At 42.0% G+C, this 20,697-nt stretch overlaps 1 protein-coding gene across 13 annotated transcripts in view; it reads left to right on the forward strand.

The window, feature by feature from the left end:
• The window catches only part of ptprsb (protein tyrosine phosphatase receptor type Sb), a 68,436-nt gene that overhangs the window by 18,574 nt on the left and 29,165 nt on the right, over positions 1-20,697 (forward strand). For 9 of the 13 annotated variants that reach the window (XM_019348201.2, XM_025900101.1, XM_025900099.1 and 6 more), the window contains exons 4-7: positions 376-517; positions 8,954-9,142; positions 17,624-17,734; positions 18,487-18,498. In XM_019348201.2, the coding sequence (XP_019203746.1) occupies positions 376-517; positions 8,954-9,142; positions 17,624-17,734; positions 18,487-18,498 (454 nt within the window). The remainder of the gene's footprint in view (positions 1-375; positions 518-8,953; positions 9,143-17,623; positions 17,735-18,486; positions 18,499-20,697) is intronic. The other 4 variants (XM_025900103.1, XM_025900107.1, XM_019348202.2 and 1 more) reach the window with 1 other exon arrangement.

Genomic DNA, 20,697 nt, shown 5'->3' on the forward strand with positions numbered 1-20,697 from the left:
TACCAGAGGACCTCATTCAACCCCCCCATATCAGTAAGTATCAACCCAGATGAAGTGTATTTGTGCAAGAAACTACCTCCCTACCCTCTTCAGGTAAATGTGTGAGCACAGGTAAATGTTTTGTATCTGTGCCTGACCTCTAGCATTTCTGTGGAGAAGAGCAAACACATTTATTATTTGTATTTATTATTATTATTTGTATTTCTTTTTTTCTGGTGGGCCATGATGAAGTGCTTAGGTGTAATTGTTGTGATATTAACACAACACACACTGGGCCGAGGTGCTGACACGCAACGTTATAGTCAGCTGCTCTAATAGTAGGGTTTATGTGCCTCCTCTGCTGTGACTAATATGTCTTGTTCTGTGGCTGTCCAGACCATAGAGTTTGATGATGGTGCAGGTGCTGTGCTGAGGATCCAACCACTTAGAGGTCCCCGAGATGAGAACACCTACGAGTGTGTGGCACGTAACAGCGTAGACGAGAAGTCTGTCACTGCAAAGCTGTCCATTATCAGAGGTAAGACAAAAAAACTCACATATACTGTACTCACACGCACACACAGACTGTGTCCACTCAAGAGGTGCTTTCTTTTGCACGCTCGCCTTCAACCGGCGTCCCTGCTTCACTGAGCTGTCAGTCGTAGATGTAACAGCGAAGCAGGGCCACACCCTGCCAGCACAGGAGGCTGCAGGGAGCTGCTCTTTTTATAGTCCCTCTGAGTGCAGAGAGCGTGATCTGGCCACAGAGAGGGCCAGCTAGCATGCTAGCTAAGGGGTATTTTAGCATACTGTACCGGCTTGCTCTAAACGCTGCACTTCCCATCCAGAGCGAGGGTGTTAATCTAATGTACACTGGCCCCTTGGAGGAAAACTTATCTAATGTGGAGCTCCAACATGTTATGGACTAAAATTGCAGCATGTGGCTGATAGCTTGGGATCTGAGCACTGGGCATCTGCCCAGCACAGCAGGAATGAAAGAAGAAACAGCGGCATGACTGCTCAGGCTGTTACTACATGAAGGAAAATCAAGGGATTACGCCCTGGTTTGGCAAAGAACCTTTGCTCACTAGGAGTAAATAAGGAGGAAAAAGGGAAAGGGGGGGTGGAAGAGGTCAAATGGAGATGATGGAAGATGAAAAGATGGCAGTAAGTCGAGTAACGCAGCAGGATGCTGTGAAACAAAAGAGATGGAATGGGATGTCATAGGAGATGAGGTTTGGTGGGAGGTGGGGGTGTAGGAGTGAAGGAGATGGATGAGGATTGTGGAGCTGGCAGGGCAGTGTGGTAAGCAGAAGGCTGGTAGCCCAGGGAATAGACTCCTGTCCATCTGTTACCCGGCCCATCCTCTCTGCACACACAGCCCCAATCTAAAGCACATTACCACATAAACTACACCTCGAGGGCGAGCCTCCCAGTGTGTGTGTGTGGGTGGTAGTGTGTTCCTGGTGCCGTAACCTATTCTCTCACACTGTTCTGTGTACGGTGATGTCCCCATCCCTTCAGTGACAATACAATCTTCAGTCTTTGAGACCAGAGTGAAGGGGAGCAATGAATAAGATAATATTTCACACAGAGTACCAATCAGAATCAGAGCTGACTGTAGCTGTAATAGTTAGATCTGGCTTGAATGATCATGCACAGACAGGTCTCTTGCATTCAGTTGGCAATAAAGGCAATAATTTGGTGTATATATATATATTTTTAAGAGTTTTATGCTGCTTAGAAATTTGTCGCACATCAGCTTTTGCCATTTTTTGTAAGCTGTCCCTTTAACGTATCAGGGTGCATGAAGTCATTCTGGAAAGTGCTGCACATCAAACAACAGTGTAGGCTGGTTGTCAAGGTTGTCCACTAATCCCAGGATTGGTGTTTTAATCCCTGGTCATTACCCTTGGACAATACACTAAACCCACAGTTGTTAATGATTCCTGTTGAAAACCTTGATTTGCATGAGCTGAGGTAAAAATTTTAACATGATGAACAATTTATTTTTAGATGATTAATACCTGTGTATTTTAAATCAAACTTTTCAGAAATTTTTAAAGTAAAGATATAAAATTTCAGGTACAAGTTTGTTGCCAAGATGTTTCTAAGTGTTTTTAACTTTTAAATTCAAAAGTAAATCTAAAGCTTCTTTGCTCCATATGTACATAAACACAAGGAGAGGGATTTAAATTACCTGCAAGTTTTACTTAAACTTAATACAGTGACAGCACCTCTTCCTACTTTAAACGTGTATTCCTGAAAAATCTAAAACTTCATCCTTCTCTTTGACAGAATACTCCCAGTGTCTTGCACCCATGCAGCCTACTGTAGGCTGAGTGATATGCTGCAGAATAGATCATGTCATCCAAGAATGCTGTTAAGTGCACAAATGTCTGCAGAAATTGTGCTTGGGTCAGTCTTTAAAAAAAAAAAAAGTCCATCGTAGAAAAGGTCCACCACTAAAGTAGAAAAAAGGCTTTCCATTACTGGCCAAAACCCTTCCACTTCCACTGAAAAGTCTTTTTCATCCACTGATGTGCTTTATCTCATCATTCTGTATAACGGTGGACTAAGACTAATAGCAGTTTCATACAGAGTGAGGGGCTTGCGGTTGGCCACAGGATATTTACTGCTGCACTGTTGGCTGCCTAATGGGTTGAGATGTGGTAGGTTAAGGGCCTTCACCAACATCATCATCATCTTTATCATCCTCACACATCACCTGTAAAATGACCTTTTTTCCTCCTTATATCTTTCTTTCTTTAACTCCAGGAGCCGTACTTTGGCCCTACAGCAATATCCGTTTCTAATTTCTTCTCTTCTGTTTTATTCATGCTTTCATTTTCTTAGCCATCTATTCTGTCTGCATGACTCTGTTTTTAACTCCTCCCCTTGCATTTCTACATGCCCTCCGCTGCTCCACCCCTTCCCCTTTCCATCCCAGCTGCTCTTTTCTATGGACACTGCAGTTGTGTTGCTCTCCCTTCAGGAGACATGAATATCTGCAGCTCTGCATGTTTGAAAGCCTCTGGTGGGCGAGAGATTCTCATCACCGCAGCGCTGTATGTATGTGTTTGTGTGCACGACCTTCACCGTTGTGTGTGCGCGAGTGCATACATTTGTGTGTGTGTGTATGTCTGGTTTTGTGCAAAGTAATCCTGATTATACTCACCTCCCAGTGTCCCATTTTAGGAGAAAGGCAGGCGAGGGATGGGGGAGAAACAGGGTGAGAGAGAGAGAGAGAGAGACGAGGGAGGAGAGATGTTCTGCCACCACGGCAAACACCCTTCATATGAACAACAGAGTCAGATCAGTGATTCCCCCAGGCGTCTGCTGCATTGGCAGGCCGGCGGCTCAAGCAGCATTTCGGTCTGGAAACAACTAAGAGTATCTACTCAGCCTGCAGGAGGATTACACTCCTCGAGTGGAGAACTGGCTGTTTCATCATTTTTAACCCCTCGTCTTCGCTGTTTATATTCGGTCCTTCTTTCATTTTTTTTAATTCTTCTTGAATGTTTATATGTGGTTCGGGCATTAGCCTTACATGTGGGATCCTGTTTAGTCCTGGCCCCCTAAAGTAGGGCTCACAATGGCGAAGACACATGGGTTTTTCATGTGATTGGTCTACAAAGTCTGCATTTGCATTGCATTGTGATCTATTATCATAAAGGTCTATTAGCATTTAAAGTGCTCCCCTTCAGCCCTCCTGCAGTCAATAGGAGTCAAAGCATTAGAGCCTCTGAAGACTGCTGAGTGCGAGCAGATTAATCCTGAATCAGGCTCCCCGAGATCGGCTTTTATTCAGACTTCTTTCATGCACATGGCCATTTCCCACTGAAATGAACTGAGAGATGAATAGGCAACCTGTTTCTTAACTGGGAGAAATAATGATTTTTTTTCCGCGGGGAAGCGGACGTGTTTGTGTGTGAATGTGGGAGAGAGAGAGAGTATCTGTTTGGGTTACTGTGCGCATGAGACGGAAATACAAAGAGGCACGGGGAAAGAAAACCTGGATTCATGTTTGTTTGTTTGCATCATATGCATTATGTGTTTGACCCTTTGGGTGTTTGTGTCTTTCCGTTCTACTGCCGCATGCGTGTGTGCATGCACGGACACACAAATTGCATATTTGCCCAGAACTGGTTGGCTCTACCGACTGGTTTTGGGCACTAGGCCTGATTGCCCTTCTGCAAACATAACCAGGCCAAAATGTACGCGCTCAACCTCTTGATACACACAAATACACACAAACACAAAGCTCCGGGGAACAATGCTGCTCGACCCTTGCCAATGTTCCCCCAAACGCTGTTGACACACAGAGTGTTTGTATACACATGCCACATTTTTCCATAGGCTATCTTATCAATTTAACCAGGAGATGAAAAATAAGCGGCACTTTTGTGCAGCAGTGTTTGCTCTTGATAAATGATTCATTTTAGAGGAAAGTGTGATCAAGGCCATGCCCGCAGTATCTATTTCAAGCGGTCGCTGACTCATCCAGGAGCCTGGCTGAATACCTGTAGCTCCCTATTCTCCTCTCTGGTGAACTGTACTTTAGTGTCCAGTACTGTGGAATGGTTTATCTGCATCTGCGGGGCAGAGTGTGAGTTTGCTGCTGTGTTTGTCCTTTTAATTGAGCCAGTCTATTAAAACAGCTCAGTGTGGTTTTAACAAAGCTGTTTCCTACATTTTGCCCTTTAAAGAATGGTTTTGTTATTTTATGTTGTTCTACAGTTCAGTCGAAAAGGCATTAGAGACCTTGCAAACTGATGCCTTCTAATTACTATTATATTATATTATATTATATTATTATATTATACATTTGATGATGATCAGGTCCATAGATGGATAATTTTCTTATTTATGAATATATAAAAAAGTTAAATTAATTACAATTACAAATGAAAATGTCAGTGTTAACAAACTGAATGAATTAAAGAAATTAGGCGGGCATTTTTTTAACTTACCTCATTAATGCAGCTACCATCTTGGCATTAGTGTTAGGGTATTAAACACAAGGATTTAATATAAGATAATTCATAGATGTTTAAAACAACCATGAAACATTAACTATCATGAAATGTTAATCAAATAAAGCAACAGATGAGGGTTAGAAAGGGCATTCTTTAACAGGCACTCGCTTTTCTTCTGTATCTAAGAAATATGAGAGCCCAGGTAAGGGCAAGCAAGATATTTTAGATAATAAAGCTGTTTTTTAACACAGCTTTGTATATATTATAACATCATAAGGATTGCGCTATCCTTTTGATGTTTTAGATCATCAAACATCAAAAAAAAAAAAAAGTAATTGTCCCTGAACCTAATACCTGATAGTGCTACCCTTAGCCCAAGGAACTGCAATCAAGCATTTGTGCAACGAGTCTTTCATTTTGCTGTGGAGGAGATCTGGCCCACTCCTCAGAAGTATTTTAATGCAGCCACAGTGGAGGGTTTCTGAGCGTGACGGGTCACGCCAAAACATCTCAATCTGATTGAAGGCCAGGTTTTGATTAGGCGTCTCCAAAGCTTCTTTTTCTGTTTTTTTGAGCTATTCAGAGGTGGACTTGCTGGTGTGTTTCGGATCATTGTCCTGCTACTTGAGCTTCAGGACACAAACTGTTGCCCACACATACTCCTCCAGGATTTTCTGGTACAGAGCAGAATTCATGGTTTCATCAATCACAGTGAGTCGCCCTGAAGCAGCAAAGCAGCCCCAGACCATCACACTACCACCACTATGTTTGACTGTTGGTATGATGTTCTTTTTATGAAGGACAACAAATCAGTATGGAATTACCTTAAATGGAGAGCTAGTTTTAAAGGGAATGGAGATAAAAATGTTCATTTTATACAGAGGATGAATTGGGTGAACTGGGTGCTGAAGTAGAAGATAAACTGGGATTATTTTAAACAGTTAATGATGCAAAACAATTTTACTCGAGCTTGAAATGAGCAGAATGTTAAAGTTAAAATGACTAACTTAACCCTTGTTTGTTTTCTACACTGCTGAATATCCTTAGCTAGCTGAAAAGCATCGTTGGGTTCTGGATGCTTGCAATGATTCACTACTATTTTTCCTCTTTTTATGGTATTTTACAGCACAGCAGTAAGTGTCTTTAATCCTTCTCTCTATCACTCTCTCTGTTTATCTGTCCGACTCTCTCCATTTCTTCTAATTCTCTCCAGGTGTTCAGTCCAAGGTCCACCCACACCATGTATTTGCAGCATTAATAAAGACCTGAGTGGAATATAGAGCCACACGCCCTACAGACACACACACACACACACACACACACACGCATGCATTGTATATGCACATGCCTTAAGCCCAGTGCAGTGGTGTGCTCTAATTAACAGCCAGGGAGTCCATGTTGTGGTAGCTGGCAGAGTGATAAAAAGACCATCTGAACCCTCTCAAGAGAGGGGTAGGATTCGGGGAGGGTAGAGGGGAGCAAATGTAGGCCTAGCATATTCCTCGCCTTTGGGGAGCTCACCTTCTGACCTGCCCATCGATCTCCCTCTTCTCTTTCCTTTCTCTTCCTGTCTATTTCATCAATGGCCATACCACTAGCCTCCATTCAAGTAGATCATTAGTATTGATCTGTCAGGGATGCGGAAGGGTTGGGGTGGAGCGAGGATGGGGATTGGAGGGGGGGGCTCAGAAGTGTTAGCGTAGTCCACTCTGTCCACCCCAGTCTCTGCTGTCTGATGGCTCCTGTCTTCACGAGGCCTAATTGCTGCACTAAACATCTTGATCATCAAGTTTTGATTCCTCTCTTGCTTTTTTGTGGCATTTCTCCACTTTCTTCTCTCAGGCGCAGCATCAGCAACAGCTTGACATTCCTATCTGACGAGGTCTCTCTAGCGCTGATGACTGTGGAAAGAGAGAAAGAGAGCGATAGATCCTATCTCAACTCAGCCTCTCATCCCCATCACAGAGTGTGTGGGAACAGATGGTATATGTCTGTCATGTGGTTAGGTAGCAGGGGGCCCGGAGGAGGAGTGGAGGAGAGGAAAAACACACAGACAGTTGACGTGGCCACGGTCTGCATCTTGGACTGCGTTCAGCTCCAGATATGTCTGTGATTCTGGGCTCAAGCAAAGCAAACTTTAGCAGGTTTTGTTTTGCCTGACAATCAAGATGTTCCGATGGGTTTGATTTATTAGCCAAGGAAATTGCCATCTCGATAGTTGCTTCGCTGCTTCGCTGCTGCGGGAATGCGGAATATATAATTATAGTTCCAGGTATGGAGGAGGTGTCTGTGTGCATGTGTGAGAAAGAGAGAGTGGTTTAAAGGGTAAGGAGGAAAGGAAGCAGGAGGGCTGATGGATGCTTGATTACGTGTCTGGCCATCTGGACTGTTGTCACTGAGACTCTTAATCCCATTCACCAGAGAAAGTGTATGTGAACGTGTTTGTGTGTGTGTGTGCGAAATAGAAAGCAACTGCTTTTTTGCGTGCACACACTCATTTGCCTGGATATGTGCGAGCGTGCCGCTCAACATTATTCGACACTTTGCAGAAATCTGTGAAGATGCTAATGAGAACATAGCCATAGAAGCAAATATGTACACACAGCCAACACACAAACACACACACACACTTGTCCTCAGCTCCTACAACGTAATAAGACATATCCAGACGCATTCAGACACATCCCAGATCGGCCTCTCTAATCGTTGGTACATTTTAACAATTACTGCTAACAAGTCCTTATTACCCCCAGTGCCCTGCCCCTCCTCTGATCCCAGCTTCTAATTGCCGCTGCTGTTTCTGAGCAGCTTTCTGCATAGTTATTAGACAGGAATCGTTAGCACCACATAACACAGAACCGCACCTTTGAAAACTCGTAGTTCATCGCCACTACCACCAAACACCTGTAATTCTAGGTTAGTAATGTACTGCAAAGCCTGAGTGTGTGTATTCGTGTGTGTGTGTGAATGTGTGTGTGTAGGCACTTAAGTAACTCCTGCTGACTGGGCGGTATGTTTATACTCTTCCAGAAATGGCCTGTCAAACACAGAAAAATCCTAGCTGTGTTTCTGCCCGCCTGCTATATCACCTAATGACTAGCTAGCTGTAGGAATGAACACAAGACTTTGATCACCAAGGCTATAGTGGCTCTGCTGTCTTTGCTGATATCTTTACTTCCATAAGCCTACTAATGTTTAAGCAGCTATGGGGGGGGGGCTTTCACATCACTGCATGTGTGGGAAAGTAAGGACTGAATGCACGGCTGTAGAAGCTGACACACCAGTTATTTGTTTTTAGAAAAACTGAGCCTTCACTGTCCTAATGAAATAAGTACACATACTGCACTTCGCCCCACTCCAACCCTGTACTTTGATTTACACAGATTGGGCATGGACCTCAGAGGATGTCCTATGGTGTCTGGCACAGGGACTTTGGGACTTTGGCAGCGAATTCTTTGGGTGCTGTGGTGGTTGCTGCTGGGGCTTCAGTAGAATCGTGTTTTTCAGGCATACTTAAGGATTTCTGAGGAATTTGGAGACGTGGTTAGCACCACAGGCTCTTTGTCTTGTGCCTTGGGTTGTTTAGGAACATTTTTTTGCAACATGGTGGGGCGTCTTGCTAGGGGAGGCTGGTGCTCCTGTTGCTATGAGTTGATGTGATTGGTTAGCAACAGTGTTGAAGGGTTGTATGTGTGAAAACAGCATGCACATGTGTTGTCATGTTTCCTAGCACTGCGCTGCACTATAATGGGATGATCACTGTTCGGTGTGTGACGTCTTCCTGTTTGCCTTTAGCACTAATTAGCAGATCATAGCATGCTTACATGCTAAACTAATGGTGAAAACACAAGTCATTATATGTGCTAAATATACATGTTAGCTCCTGTTATCATACGTTACCAGCAGACATGCGCAAGTAGTGCAATTAGACATTTATATTTCATGTTTTAAATGCTGCACATTTCATACTCTTTTCTTTCTCTTGATCCTTTCAGAGGACCTGCTGCCATTTGGCTTCCCTAGTATAGACATGGGCCCTCAGTTGAAAGTGGTGGAGCGGACGAGGACGGCCACCATGCTGTGCGCTGCCAGCGGCATCCCGGACCCCGAGATCTCCTGGTTCAAAGACTTCCTGCCTGTCGACCCCAGCACCAGCCAGGGTCGCATCAAACAGCTCAGATCAGGTGAGACAGGTGACTTTTAGTCAGACTGTTTGTGTTTTCCACTAACAGAACCAACAGTGCATTTACAGCTTTGCACTTTTTTGCGATCAGGTAAATCCCTGTTGCTCTAAATTTGGTGATTATTTTAATTATGATTGAGGGATTACATGCTGTTCTCTGAGTTTATCTCTCTCCTTTGGGGGTATAAAACCTTTTTAAAGCCAATTTCATAAAAAAGGATAATTGTGCCATCCTTAAGCCAAGAAAAAAAAACATGCTGTTTATTTGCATTTGGGAGAACGGATTATAAAAAATATATATCACTTAAAAGGCAAAATTTGCTTTCCATTAAGTATCATAATTATAAGAAAAAAATAGCAGGATATAATTGTATAGTCATTCCAAAAAATTCACATAGAATGAATCTGTCTTCCTCAATTTATCCCAAAGCAACTACAATACCCTATTTTCTGATGTCAAATGTGTTTGACGCTTCTTAAAATGAGGCATTTAACTGGTGAAGCTTTTGTTTTGACCCACTGCCTAAATGTACGCGACATGGCTCAGTGTCCCAAAATGTGAAGGTAAGCTCACTTTACCAGAGACACAAAAAGAGAGCAAAGACGATGTGTCTGCAGAGACGGATTGAGGGATGAATACCAAAGAATCACATTGTGCGCTTAAGACAGTTTATTCAGCTTTGTTTATGCTCTTCTGTATAGATGAGTACAGTGTCTCCAGGAGGAGGCAGAAACATTTTTTTCTCAGCCTTTCCCACTCAGCTGTCCTCAGGGGGAATGAAAGTGATGGTGAGGCGAAACCATTTTGTTGTTGTTTCATCCATATTCTCTGTGCTGCTCCAGCCTGCCAGCTCTGATATATCCCTCCTGTCAGCCAATATCCTTTACCGATCACCAGTGCCCTCTGTTAGCTGTGTGTTTGCATTTCCATTTGCCGAATTTATAATGTTTAAATACATTTACCATGTTGTCCCAAGCAACAAGTTACCTTTCTTAATGGCTGGTGATCCATGTCAAAGAAATTCTAATGAGAGCTCCTATACAGTGTTTTATATCACTTTTTAGGACTGGTTAACAACAAGAAAACAAACCATGCTTTAGGGCATGGGAAAAATTCTGGGGTTACAGTCTCTTTATTCTTTTGTGTGCTCTTACTATATTTGGACATTTGAAGAACACACAAGGAAATAGATTAGCTTTACTCACAGCTTCAGTAGATGTGGCCGGAGAAACAGGCTCTGGCAGGGACCGGGCATCGGCAGGTGTGGGCGGAAATGCAAGCTCAAACTGTGGCTCTGCAGGGCACACAGCGTCAGAGGGCTGGGACTGCCAATTCCGGCATCAGGAACCACGCTTTCTCTTCTAGGGTGGAAGCGTGGTTCCTGATTCAGCTCTTCAAGAGCTGAATATCTGCTACAGCAAAGAATATAAGCAGTGCTGACAACCCCATTTACCTATGAAACAGGGAACAAAACTTAAAACAGACATGATTCTCAGAAACAAAAGAATTGTATATAACTCAGAACTCTGCATCCAAAACCCATGACAGTGTGGATACTTTACACAGACAACTGTAGTTAAACTGCAGAATTATATAATTTCTTTGTATTTCAAATTTTAAGACAAGGCTTTTTACTTGAAGACTAATTAGTAGGTCTGGCAGTTGTACTCCTCGTTTGGATACCATGTTTGGCTAAGACTGGACTGGAGTGGAACGGTAATAAACTGGACAAAGCCATAATGTCTGCCTAATCTTAGATGGCATGCACAACCAGCTAAGATGTGTTAGTGCAACACTTTGATATACCTTGAATCCTGGAAAATAGATGAATATTAACTAAAGATGAGTTTAGTTTCCTATAGGCAGTGAACCAGCTAGCAGGAAAGCTAATGATTGCAGCTTATTGAAGGACAAATAAATGCAGTGTTTAATCTGTTCCTTACAGTCTCGTTTCTTCTTTTTTCCTCGCTCATTCGTATTCTTCAAACACAGCTTATCGTCCAGTGCACGCTGCTCCAGCACCTGCAGAATTACACCGGCTGTTACAAGTAGCCATAATTACGTGGAGAAACCCTAAATTGAGTTCTCTAAAGAAAAATAGGACTTTTAAACCTGCATATTCAGCAGAACAGTATTTTATTATTCACAATAAATTATATTCATTTCTTTTTATTCATTTCTGTCCCCATGGTGCAACACCAAGTAAAGAGCCTCCCCTGGTCACGCACTCAGAGCAAAGGGATGGCAAAGGACAGCCACGACCACTACTGACTAGTCTGGCACATACAGCCAGTGGGGAAGCCCATTAGGGGAGCTGCACACATACTAGAACTGCAGGTACATCCTGTAGCTATTTTTCTGCTGTCGCTCCGACACTGACACATTTTGACAGCACAGTCAGAGATTTTGCAATTATCTTATGACCTTCATGAACAATAAAAAAACACAACAAATGTTGTTATTTACTGTTTCCTTTTCACATGGTGTACTTCTACATGGCAGATGTGTGTGTGCCAAGATAGATAGATAGATAGATAGATAGATAGATAGATAGAATGAGTCAACCAAGTAAAAAGACTTAGACACCTTCAAAGTAAAACAGGAAGTAACTAAAGTACCAATGCTAAACATGGAGGCAAGAAGACTCGCATTAAACATGAAAACAGAGACGGGGAGTACTGAGGGGCAAAGGCATAAACACAAAAAGACCAAGCCGAGGAAGGAATAGATAATGAAACGCTGAAGCAACCGAACACAGTCAAAAAATAACAAACTCAAAATAGGACCTGAGGCTTAACACAAACAGATAATTCAAATTTAAGAACAGTAAGGCAGTCTGGTACCCAAACCTCCCCAGAACAAAAATACAACAATTGCTAAATTTTAGACACCTAAAATTGTATATTTAGTTTTACTTGATCTGCTCTGAGACGTTTGCTCCCTGCTTGTGTGTCATACAGACATGACAATGATTCAGTGGTACAGTATGTTAGGCTGCATATCACATCAATGAAACAGTAGCAAGACGAATGGCCTACTGAGCTTCACCCCAGGCTTTAATAGGATTTGAAATCACCAAAACCATCACAAAGCCAAACAACAAAATGTGCTGTATAATGAACCGAACAGTGCAGCGAAATGACTTGGAGGAAATCAATTACACCTGAGCTGGGCAAGAAATGCGTTATGGATAAAACACTCCTTTAAGATTTGTTTAATGGAGGCACTTTCCGAGCAATGCTTCTGATTTAGTGGATAGCTGCCAGCTCTTATTGGACTGCAGCCAGGAGTGTGTTTTGGGCCACAGTCATTCTGTTCTCTCTGTCTCTTTTCTTTTTCTGTTGGCTCTTGGAAATACTTTTATGACCCATATGGGTCAGGAAGAAAAATGAGATAGAGAATGACTGCAGTCAAATCCCACAAAGGATGTCTCATCTTAGCCATTTCATAGCTCATAAGTATCCATCATGTGTGGGGGCTTATCACTGCAGATAACTGTCCACGGTGGCCTTTGACAGCCGTGAACTCTGTGTTTACCCACCTCAAATGCACGCACACTCACCCCATCAGTCCTCGGTGACAGAAACATATGGTGTGGTATAGAGATGAACTTTTGCTGACATCTGTATGCCTCGACCAGGTATCTATCTTTTTTCCATGCCATCTGCTGCACCAGTTTATATGTGCATGAGGAGAACCATGACAAGCTATCTGTCTGCCCATGACATTTGGGACTTAGAGCTGGAAAGTTAACCTAAGCACTTAACAGCTTATGTAGACCCACACTCTTAACAGATGGCATTCAGTATGGACCCTGAGGTTGACTCCAGGATTATATATGCAGACCCCTCTTTGGTAAGGACTAAGACGTGATCAAAAGTTAATGGTGTATGTCAGTTTATCTGTTGACAAAAATACAGAACACCTTTTTAAAGTAAATTTTCGCATGCACCAAACAAAATTGGTTATTAATTTTTAACACCTTAATAGGGTTGCGTCAAAGAGACTGACCCAAAATCGTGCATCATCGTGAAATGCTATTTTCATGGAGTTTATATTTGGTTGGCTGTTACTCAGCAGGATATTTCAAAACCAGATTTCAAGGGAATTTGAAATTGCGACTTTAGCTAAAGTAAATCATTCATTTTTGGTAACAATCTATTTCTAAGAAATGCAAAAATCTAAAAATGGTGAGCAGTACAAATCCTTTGATAGAACGTGCTTTCAGGCTGATAGAAAATGTGCAACTTGTGACACAGATAAATCTGCAAAGTGACAATTAGGAATCGTTTCTGTCTCTGTGTGCGAGAATAAAAACCAGAACTAAATCAGAACCTGGAAATTTTGAGCGTTTTTGCGTCTATGAACGATTCATTATCTGCCTGTCAAGTAATCGATTTATTAAGTAACTGCTGGGTTAAACTATACCTAAATTGGTGCATAAAACGTTGCTTTGAGGCTTTTCTGTTCATGTTTTAGGAAAAATTTAAATTAAATAGCAGGTTAGTAATGGTTTGGAAACAATACAAAAGTTTCGGCTTTAAAAGTTACCAGCAGTTTATTCGTAACTGTGTTAACGTGTTGCGTTCGTAATAACTGTTCTTTGCGTCGACGCTTGTTCACATGTGCCTCCGGTTAATTTAATGTCTCAACTTGTGGGAGACCGGAGCCCAAGTGATCTGTTTTACCTCAGCGTCCCATCAGAGCTATCAGATTAACAGCATCCGCTGTCATCTGATCAGCTGAGTCTCAGCCCACAGACAGAATACACCATCCACGATTTCACAGTAGCTCAATTTACTTAAGTCACATCTCATTCTGGGCCTGTCAGCAGCTTCCAGGCAGACTAACAAAACTGCTTTCTCTCCTCGTCTCTCTTCTTTACTTTTTCGACCTTTTGCTTTGCTGTCCCACAAACCATCATCACGTCGTTTTGATGCCCGTTTTCTGTCTCCGCTTGTGTACATACGTTTTGACCTGCTGACCTGTCTATATATATATTCAGAGCACCTGTCCACCCCAGTGTAATGTAATGTCATGTTTTACAGCAAAGTAGATTTCAATTGGCAATTTCAAATTTTTGCTGCTTGTTAGCCACACGGGCTGCTACCAGCTGTCGCACAAGTTCTCTTTTGCAGATCTAAACCTGTCCATTTCTACCTCTCCACCTCCTTGCCATCTTTCCTCCCACTGCTCCTTTCTTCCTCTGCTTTCTGGTAGAGAAGAAGGCTCTTCTTGTAGAGCGGATAATTTATTCCTGTTTGTTTCCCAACTCTGCCCTGAACCACAGGGAAATGAGAGATGGAAAATAGGGAGAAAGAGGAGGGCACGAGCTGTTCTGCTGTCATGTAACTGCAGAAGACAGAAACAAATGGATGACAGCTTCAGCGAGCAGCGTCTCAGCTCACCTAACACGTTCCCTCCTTTAACCCTCTGAAATCACAGCATTCAAACTTCTTCATAAGCTGACCTGCAAGTGTGTCTGTGTATGTGTGAGTGTGCAAAATCTACGTATACTAAGAGACACAAAATCTGTCTGTATGTGTGTACATAACCTTAAATATTAGGGGTTTTTTTGGTGTAACAACCACTTCATTAAGTATACCTGTCCAACTGACAGTTAATGCAAATATCTAATCAGCCAATCACATGGCAGCAACTCAGTGAATTTAAGCAGGTAGACGTGGTCAAGATGACTATGCTGAAGTTTAAACTGAGCATCACAATGGGGAAGTAAGTCACTTTGAACATGGTATGGTTGTTGGTGCTGATCTACTGGGATTTTCCCACACAGTCGTCTCTAGTGTTTACAGAGAATGGTACAAACAAGAGAAAATATCCAGTGAGCAGTGGTTCAAATGCCTTGTCGATGTCAGAGGTGAAAGGAGAATGGCAAGACTGCTTTGAGCTGAGAGGAAAGCAACAGTAACTCAAATAACCACTCATTCTTACCAAGCCATGCAGAAGAGCATCTCTGAATGCTCTTCTGCAATTTTTTTCCAATCTTCACGGACAACAGAAGATTCTGCCTGCTGTGACAACGTTATGGTTGGAATTTAGTGTAAGGATCATGAAAAACATGGATCCATCCTGCCTAGTATCAGTAATAATGGTGTAATGGGACATGACTTTAGTATGAGTTCAGTGTATCCGTCTTCTGATGGCTGTTTCCAGGAGGAAAACGTACCATGTCACAAAACTCAAATCACCTGAAACTGGTTTCTTGAATGTGACAATGAGTTCACTGTACTCAAGTGGCCTCCACAGCCAATATATCTAAAACCAGCAGAGCACCTTTGGGATGTGCAGCCAACAAACCTGCAGCAATTGTGTGATGCTATCATGTCAATATGGACCAAAATCTCTTTTCTTTTGAATTAAATGTTGAATTTTATGTTTTTTAAATATTGAATTAAAGCAGTTTATGCCAAATAGGGGTCCAATTAACCAATGTACCTAATGAAGCATCCATTTAGTGTATTCTTTCTAAATATTATTACTGTGCATTTTATCTTTACCGTTTTTATACAACAGATAATATTCAAAAGAACATTTGTACATAATGATGAATACAGTAAAAGGCATCAGTCAACCATCCAGCACTGGAGCAGATGCTTGAGGTATTTAACATCTACCATCTTTTGGCTCATATTGTCTGTCACCACCATGCACCTCTGCCTATTATATCAATGACAATGTCTATCTCTCGTGGAAGAGGTATTCCACATCTGCTGCTCTTCCCGAGGTGACCTCGGTTTTCCCATTAAAGATCTTTTACAGAGTCTTTCCTTAAGGTCAGCTTACTTAAAGTGAAAAGAAAATATCTATAAATAATTTGTTTCTGGTGCACATGAATTAATAAACCCACTAAATTTAGCAGCTCAAGAGTTACAACATACAGCAATGACATAAATGTGCAGTTATCTTCAGAGATGGCAAAAGTACACACATTTGTTCCTTAAGAAGAAGTGCAGATGCTTGTGTTAAGAAATACTGATTCAGCTCACTTTAACCTCTGACTGTAGAGCTGATGCATTAGTTATATGGTTTTCTTTGCCTCTTTCTTATCTTTGTGTGATAAGCACTGGTGAGACCAACAGGATTATCTTTTGTGTTATATGGTTTCCTCCTTTAGGTTTACATCACTTTTACAGGGTTACGGTAATAAAGTAATTGTACTCTGTTACTTCCCATGTCTGGTTATCTTTTAAAATTAAATAATATTTAGATTGAATGGTTGTGCATATTGATGTTATTTCACTATTACTTCCTTTTAATATCAATATAAACGGAGGGATTGTTTTTGAGTATTTTGAGTTTTATTTTTGTATTTTATCTTGTGTATTGTGTATGGAAAATAAAAATCCTTGCAGAGCGAAGCACAGTATATCTTGCTTTTCTCTAAATATCCCTGTGCATCTCTTAAAAGCCAGATGCCTTTTATCAGTCTCACAGAAGATCTGATATAAAACACAGTGCTTTGTATGAGACTAAAACTTGCTCTTTTTGTGTGGCTGTTTATCTACACACTCCCGTATGTGTGTTTCCATCCTTTCCTTAAAATGTGTGTGTGTGTGTGTGTGCCGTGTGCATTTAGATTTGTGTCACTTTCCACTCTGTGCAGTGCAGCAGAGAGTGATGCATGGTTTTGTGCCTCCTCCTCGGGCTCCGTGTCAAAGTCAGTTTCAGATGAGACGGATGTGACAGAGCAGACTGAAAGAGGGGGGGAAAAAAACAAAACCAGAGAAAGAACATCTCTGCTGGTAATTCAAAAGGCCGTTAGCTAAAAAACACAGCAATAAGAATAGTACCACGTGAAGCAAAAGAACACCTGACGAGTGCCGTGTGTAATTATAGCACGTTTAGGGAGACACTGTTTATGACGGGGGGGGGGGGATCAGAGTACTAGGATAAAAACTGAGGAAGCGAAAGAGCCAAAGAGCATCGCTGGGTCGTTGCCCTGGGGTAAAGCTGTGTAGCTGCTGCCAGTTAACTGCAAAGATAGAAACAGGCTTTCTTCATTCAGCAGTGTGCCTGCTGCTGGAGAGGAATCACCAGCTAGTACAGAGGTATAAACTAAAGGCGCTTTAAGTGTCATCTAAGTTTATAAAAAGTGAGTTTGAGACTTGTTTTTGACTTCCAAACTTTTCGAAAGGGAATTCTGAATTTTTGAATATGTTGCCGCTTCCTTTCACCCTTTCGGTAGTAGGATGGGAGACGGGGATGGTTAGAGGAGACACAGTTCTTTGTGGAAAATCCAACTCCTGATACACAGAGAGTGTTGTGTGGACCATTCATTTCTGCCTTGCAGAAATAACAACTGAGCTGACTTTATTGGATGTCGAAGCAACAGACAAAGAGATACCCCAGGGTCAAACTATAGCAGATATCGCAGGATGAAAAGGAGAGGATGCAAAAGGATGGCGGACAGTGGCAGAAGCGTTTTCTGCAAATGTTTATCTGGGGTTTTTTCTCTTGCAGGAGCATTACAGATTGAGAACAGCGAGGAAACAGACCAAGGGAAGTACGAGTGTGTGGCCACCAACTCCCAAGGCGTGCGCTACTCGTCTCCCGCCAACTTATACGTGCGAGGTAGGACCTGAAACGCAGAACACACATGCACGTACACGCACGAACAAGACACAGACACCGAAAAATCACTGTGACGAAGGTGCCTTAGGTATTACTAGTAAAACTACCTCTTCTGTATTACTGTGCTCTTTAACAAGTATTACTAACCCATCCATTGTCTACAATATATGTTGACTCTGTTGTTTGGTATTTCTCACAACCACCTTTAACAAGTCCACCTTAAACCTTGGTGCGAGCTCCGACAGTTGAATCAAAGCGAGGATAAAGTGGGGACCACACCTTGGTTTAACTGCATGGAAACATCACTGATCTGTCTGCTAAAGTGGTTTCTGTACTAGAGGCAGATTAATTGGTTGAGAGATTTGAACAAAATTGGGAGTGAGAGTCAAGATGTAATTTTGGCTTTACAGTGTTTTACATTAATGGGATCACTGTGGACCCCACATGCTTAAATAAATCTGTGGGTGCTGTTGTAACACTGGCTTATGGCTCAAAGGCCACAACCAATGTCCAGAATTGCAAGTTCTAGTTTCTATTTTACGTGGGATAACAGAGAAGCGTGAATGCAGTTTGAATGGAGCGTGCGTGCGTGCGTGCGTGTGTGTGTGTGTGTGTGTGTGTGTGTGTGTGCGTGTGTGTGCAGTGAAGCGAGTGGCTTTGCGCTGGCCGTTTTTATTCTCTCTGTGTTTCCCCGTTCTCTCTCTCCCCTCTCACGTCATTGTGTTCTGCATCAACCCCCTTCCATCCCTCAGAGCTTCGAGAAGGTTGGTGCGCTCTTTCTTTTCTTTTGTTACTCCTTTGTTTCAGAAAGCTTCACTTATTGAAACAGAGGGAAACAAAAAAAGACGACAAAAAAAAAAACCCACAGTAAGAGTTAAAGGACAGCGGAGTAGATTTGAAGTGAAATGATTCAAACCTGTATCCAAAATGATGAGAGTAAAGCTGCTGCGATGATGAAGTGGTCTGCCTACGCAGCAGAGTGCATTGACTGCATTGTGAGGCCTTGTGTGCAGAACCCTTGGTATTGCCTTCACTCCCCGATCAATGTTTTCTGCATGGTATGATCTTGTTGTCATGGAGACCCAAGAATTGGAAGATTAAAAGGAGGCAATGTTTGCATGGAAGGAGTGAGAGAGAAAGAGAAAGGAGCACCGCTTGCATGTGTGTTGACTGACGGACTGACACCAGAGCATGGCACAGTGTGTTATCACGCTTATTGATATGCTCAGATTGTGATCTGATTGAACTTGCTGTCTTGTCATGTCTTGCTATTGTTTTTGTTTGTTTTGATTTTTTTTTTCCTTTTGTACCATCTTGTTTAGCGGTTTGTCCTTGTTCCCATGTCATCACATCTGCTCCAGTGCTGCACTTGTTGAGTGGAAGTCTTGCACTTGCTTGTGTATGCCCCTTTGTTCTGCAGTTTTACGTTCGGTTTGGACGAGAATCACTCACTGGTATAAATTCATGACGCAAACTCAAGATGGCAAGAGGACGGTCACGTGACTGTTGATGGACACTAGTGTTGAAACTAACATTAACGTTGGCTTAATTATCCGGAACCACTGCACTACAGTTCAGAATACATGTGTTACGATGGAGCATCATAGACTGTACATAAAAGATGGACTGTGAGCAACAATTGTTTGTTTGCTTTATTTTTTTTTTCCTTTGGATCGAGAAGTTAGCATGTTTAGATGAAAAGGTGGATGTGCATTCAAAGAGATGCATCTCTTTAGGATACTGTGTTAACCATTCAGAAAGCCATTTTATTTGTCAGACAATTGCATTAATATCATGTCCATAAGTCATAACATTAGAGACACTTTAAGACAGCTAGCCACAGAGCCTCCTGTGCTGGCACGCATGTCTGTCTGCACTCCTAATAATACACGGGCTGTAGAGCAGAAATTTAATTTTTATTTCCACTCTGAAGCTGAGCATTTTTACTTGGTGTAGGATACAGTGGCTGACTCTCTTTTGGAGTCGTCCTCAAGTAGCCATTTGAAGAGCTGAGCTTCTGTGGGGGGGTTTTTAACACCCAGCATTGCTGCTTGTGTTACATACTCAAGCATAATATGAAAAATATGATGCCTTTCTTTAGACATTATAGAATACTTAAATTAACTACACCTCAACCAAGTTCAATTGATTTGTATTTTCCACAGCTATGAGACAAAAGAAATAAAGTTTACAAAACTGTATAAAATAAGTAGTAGTACTCTTCAGTAAAGTTCTAGTAGTACCTTTTTGCTTTACTTTTTTTTAGCAGGTTTTATTTATTTATTTATTTGTTTATTTTTTTCCCTTTTCCACCTGTGTGCTTTATAAATATTCATACTAATGCTGCACATTTTCTACAGGTAGCCTCTGAAGGTTTATTATACAGCAATATGTAAAATAAGCTATCTTTAATGGACTGTTATACAGTCTAGGCCATGTCTTACCTTGCTTGACTGTTTCCATCCCCACCAAACACTGTGATACGTCTCTATTGACTGACATTTGAAATTAATTATATCCATTCTCAATCTTAGATATTGAGAGGGGTATTAATGATTCTCTCTTATTACAGTGGTTAATGAAAGCTGTGTCCTTGAGACAGACAAGATGGTGCTGAGTAAATGTCAGCTATATAGCGATGCTGAGATTCAGCGGTAATCCTTATGGCTGTGCCCAGGTCTCCCCTGCCCGTAGCCTCCAGACTCCCTGCAGAGAACAGGACTAATGATAGCTCCACTAATAAAGAGCGAAGCTCCTGGCTCGTACAAACTGTATAGAAAATGGTGGGGAATCATGCGTCGTGGCTCGATTAACTTTAAGCTAGAGGCTCTGTGAGCATGAAAAGGATTATCCCTTGTTATGAGCTCGCTTTATTGTAAAGTACTCACCTTTGCCTCCCCGGTGGATTCTTCAGTCGTTGTCTGTGTTCACGACCGGTATTTTTAGAACTACTCCACCGCTTG

This window comes from Oreochromis niloticus, linkage group LG18 (genome assembly GCF_001858045.2).
Source record: "Oreochromis niloticus isolate F11D_XX linkage group LG18, O_niloticus_UMD_NMBU, whole genome shotgun sequence".
Classification (NCBI taxonomy): domain Eukaryota; kingdom Metazoa; phylum Chordata; class Actinopteri; order Cichliformes; family Cichlidae; genus Oreochromis; species Oreochromis niloticus.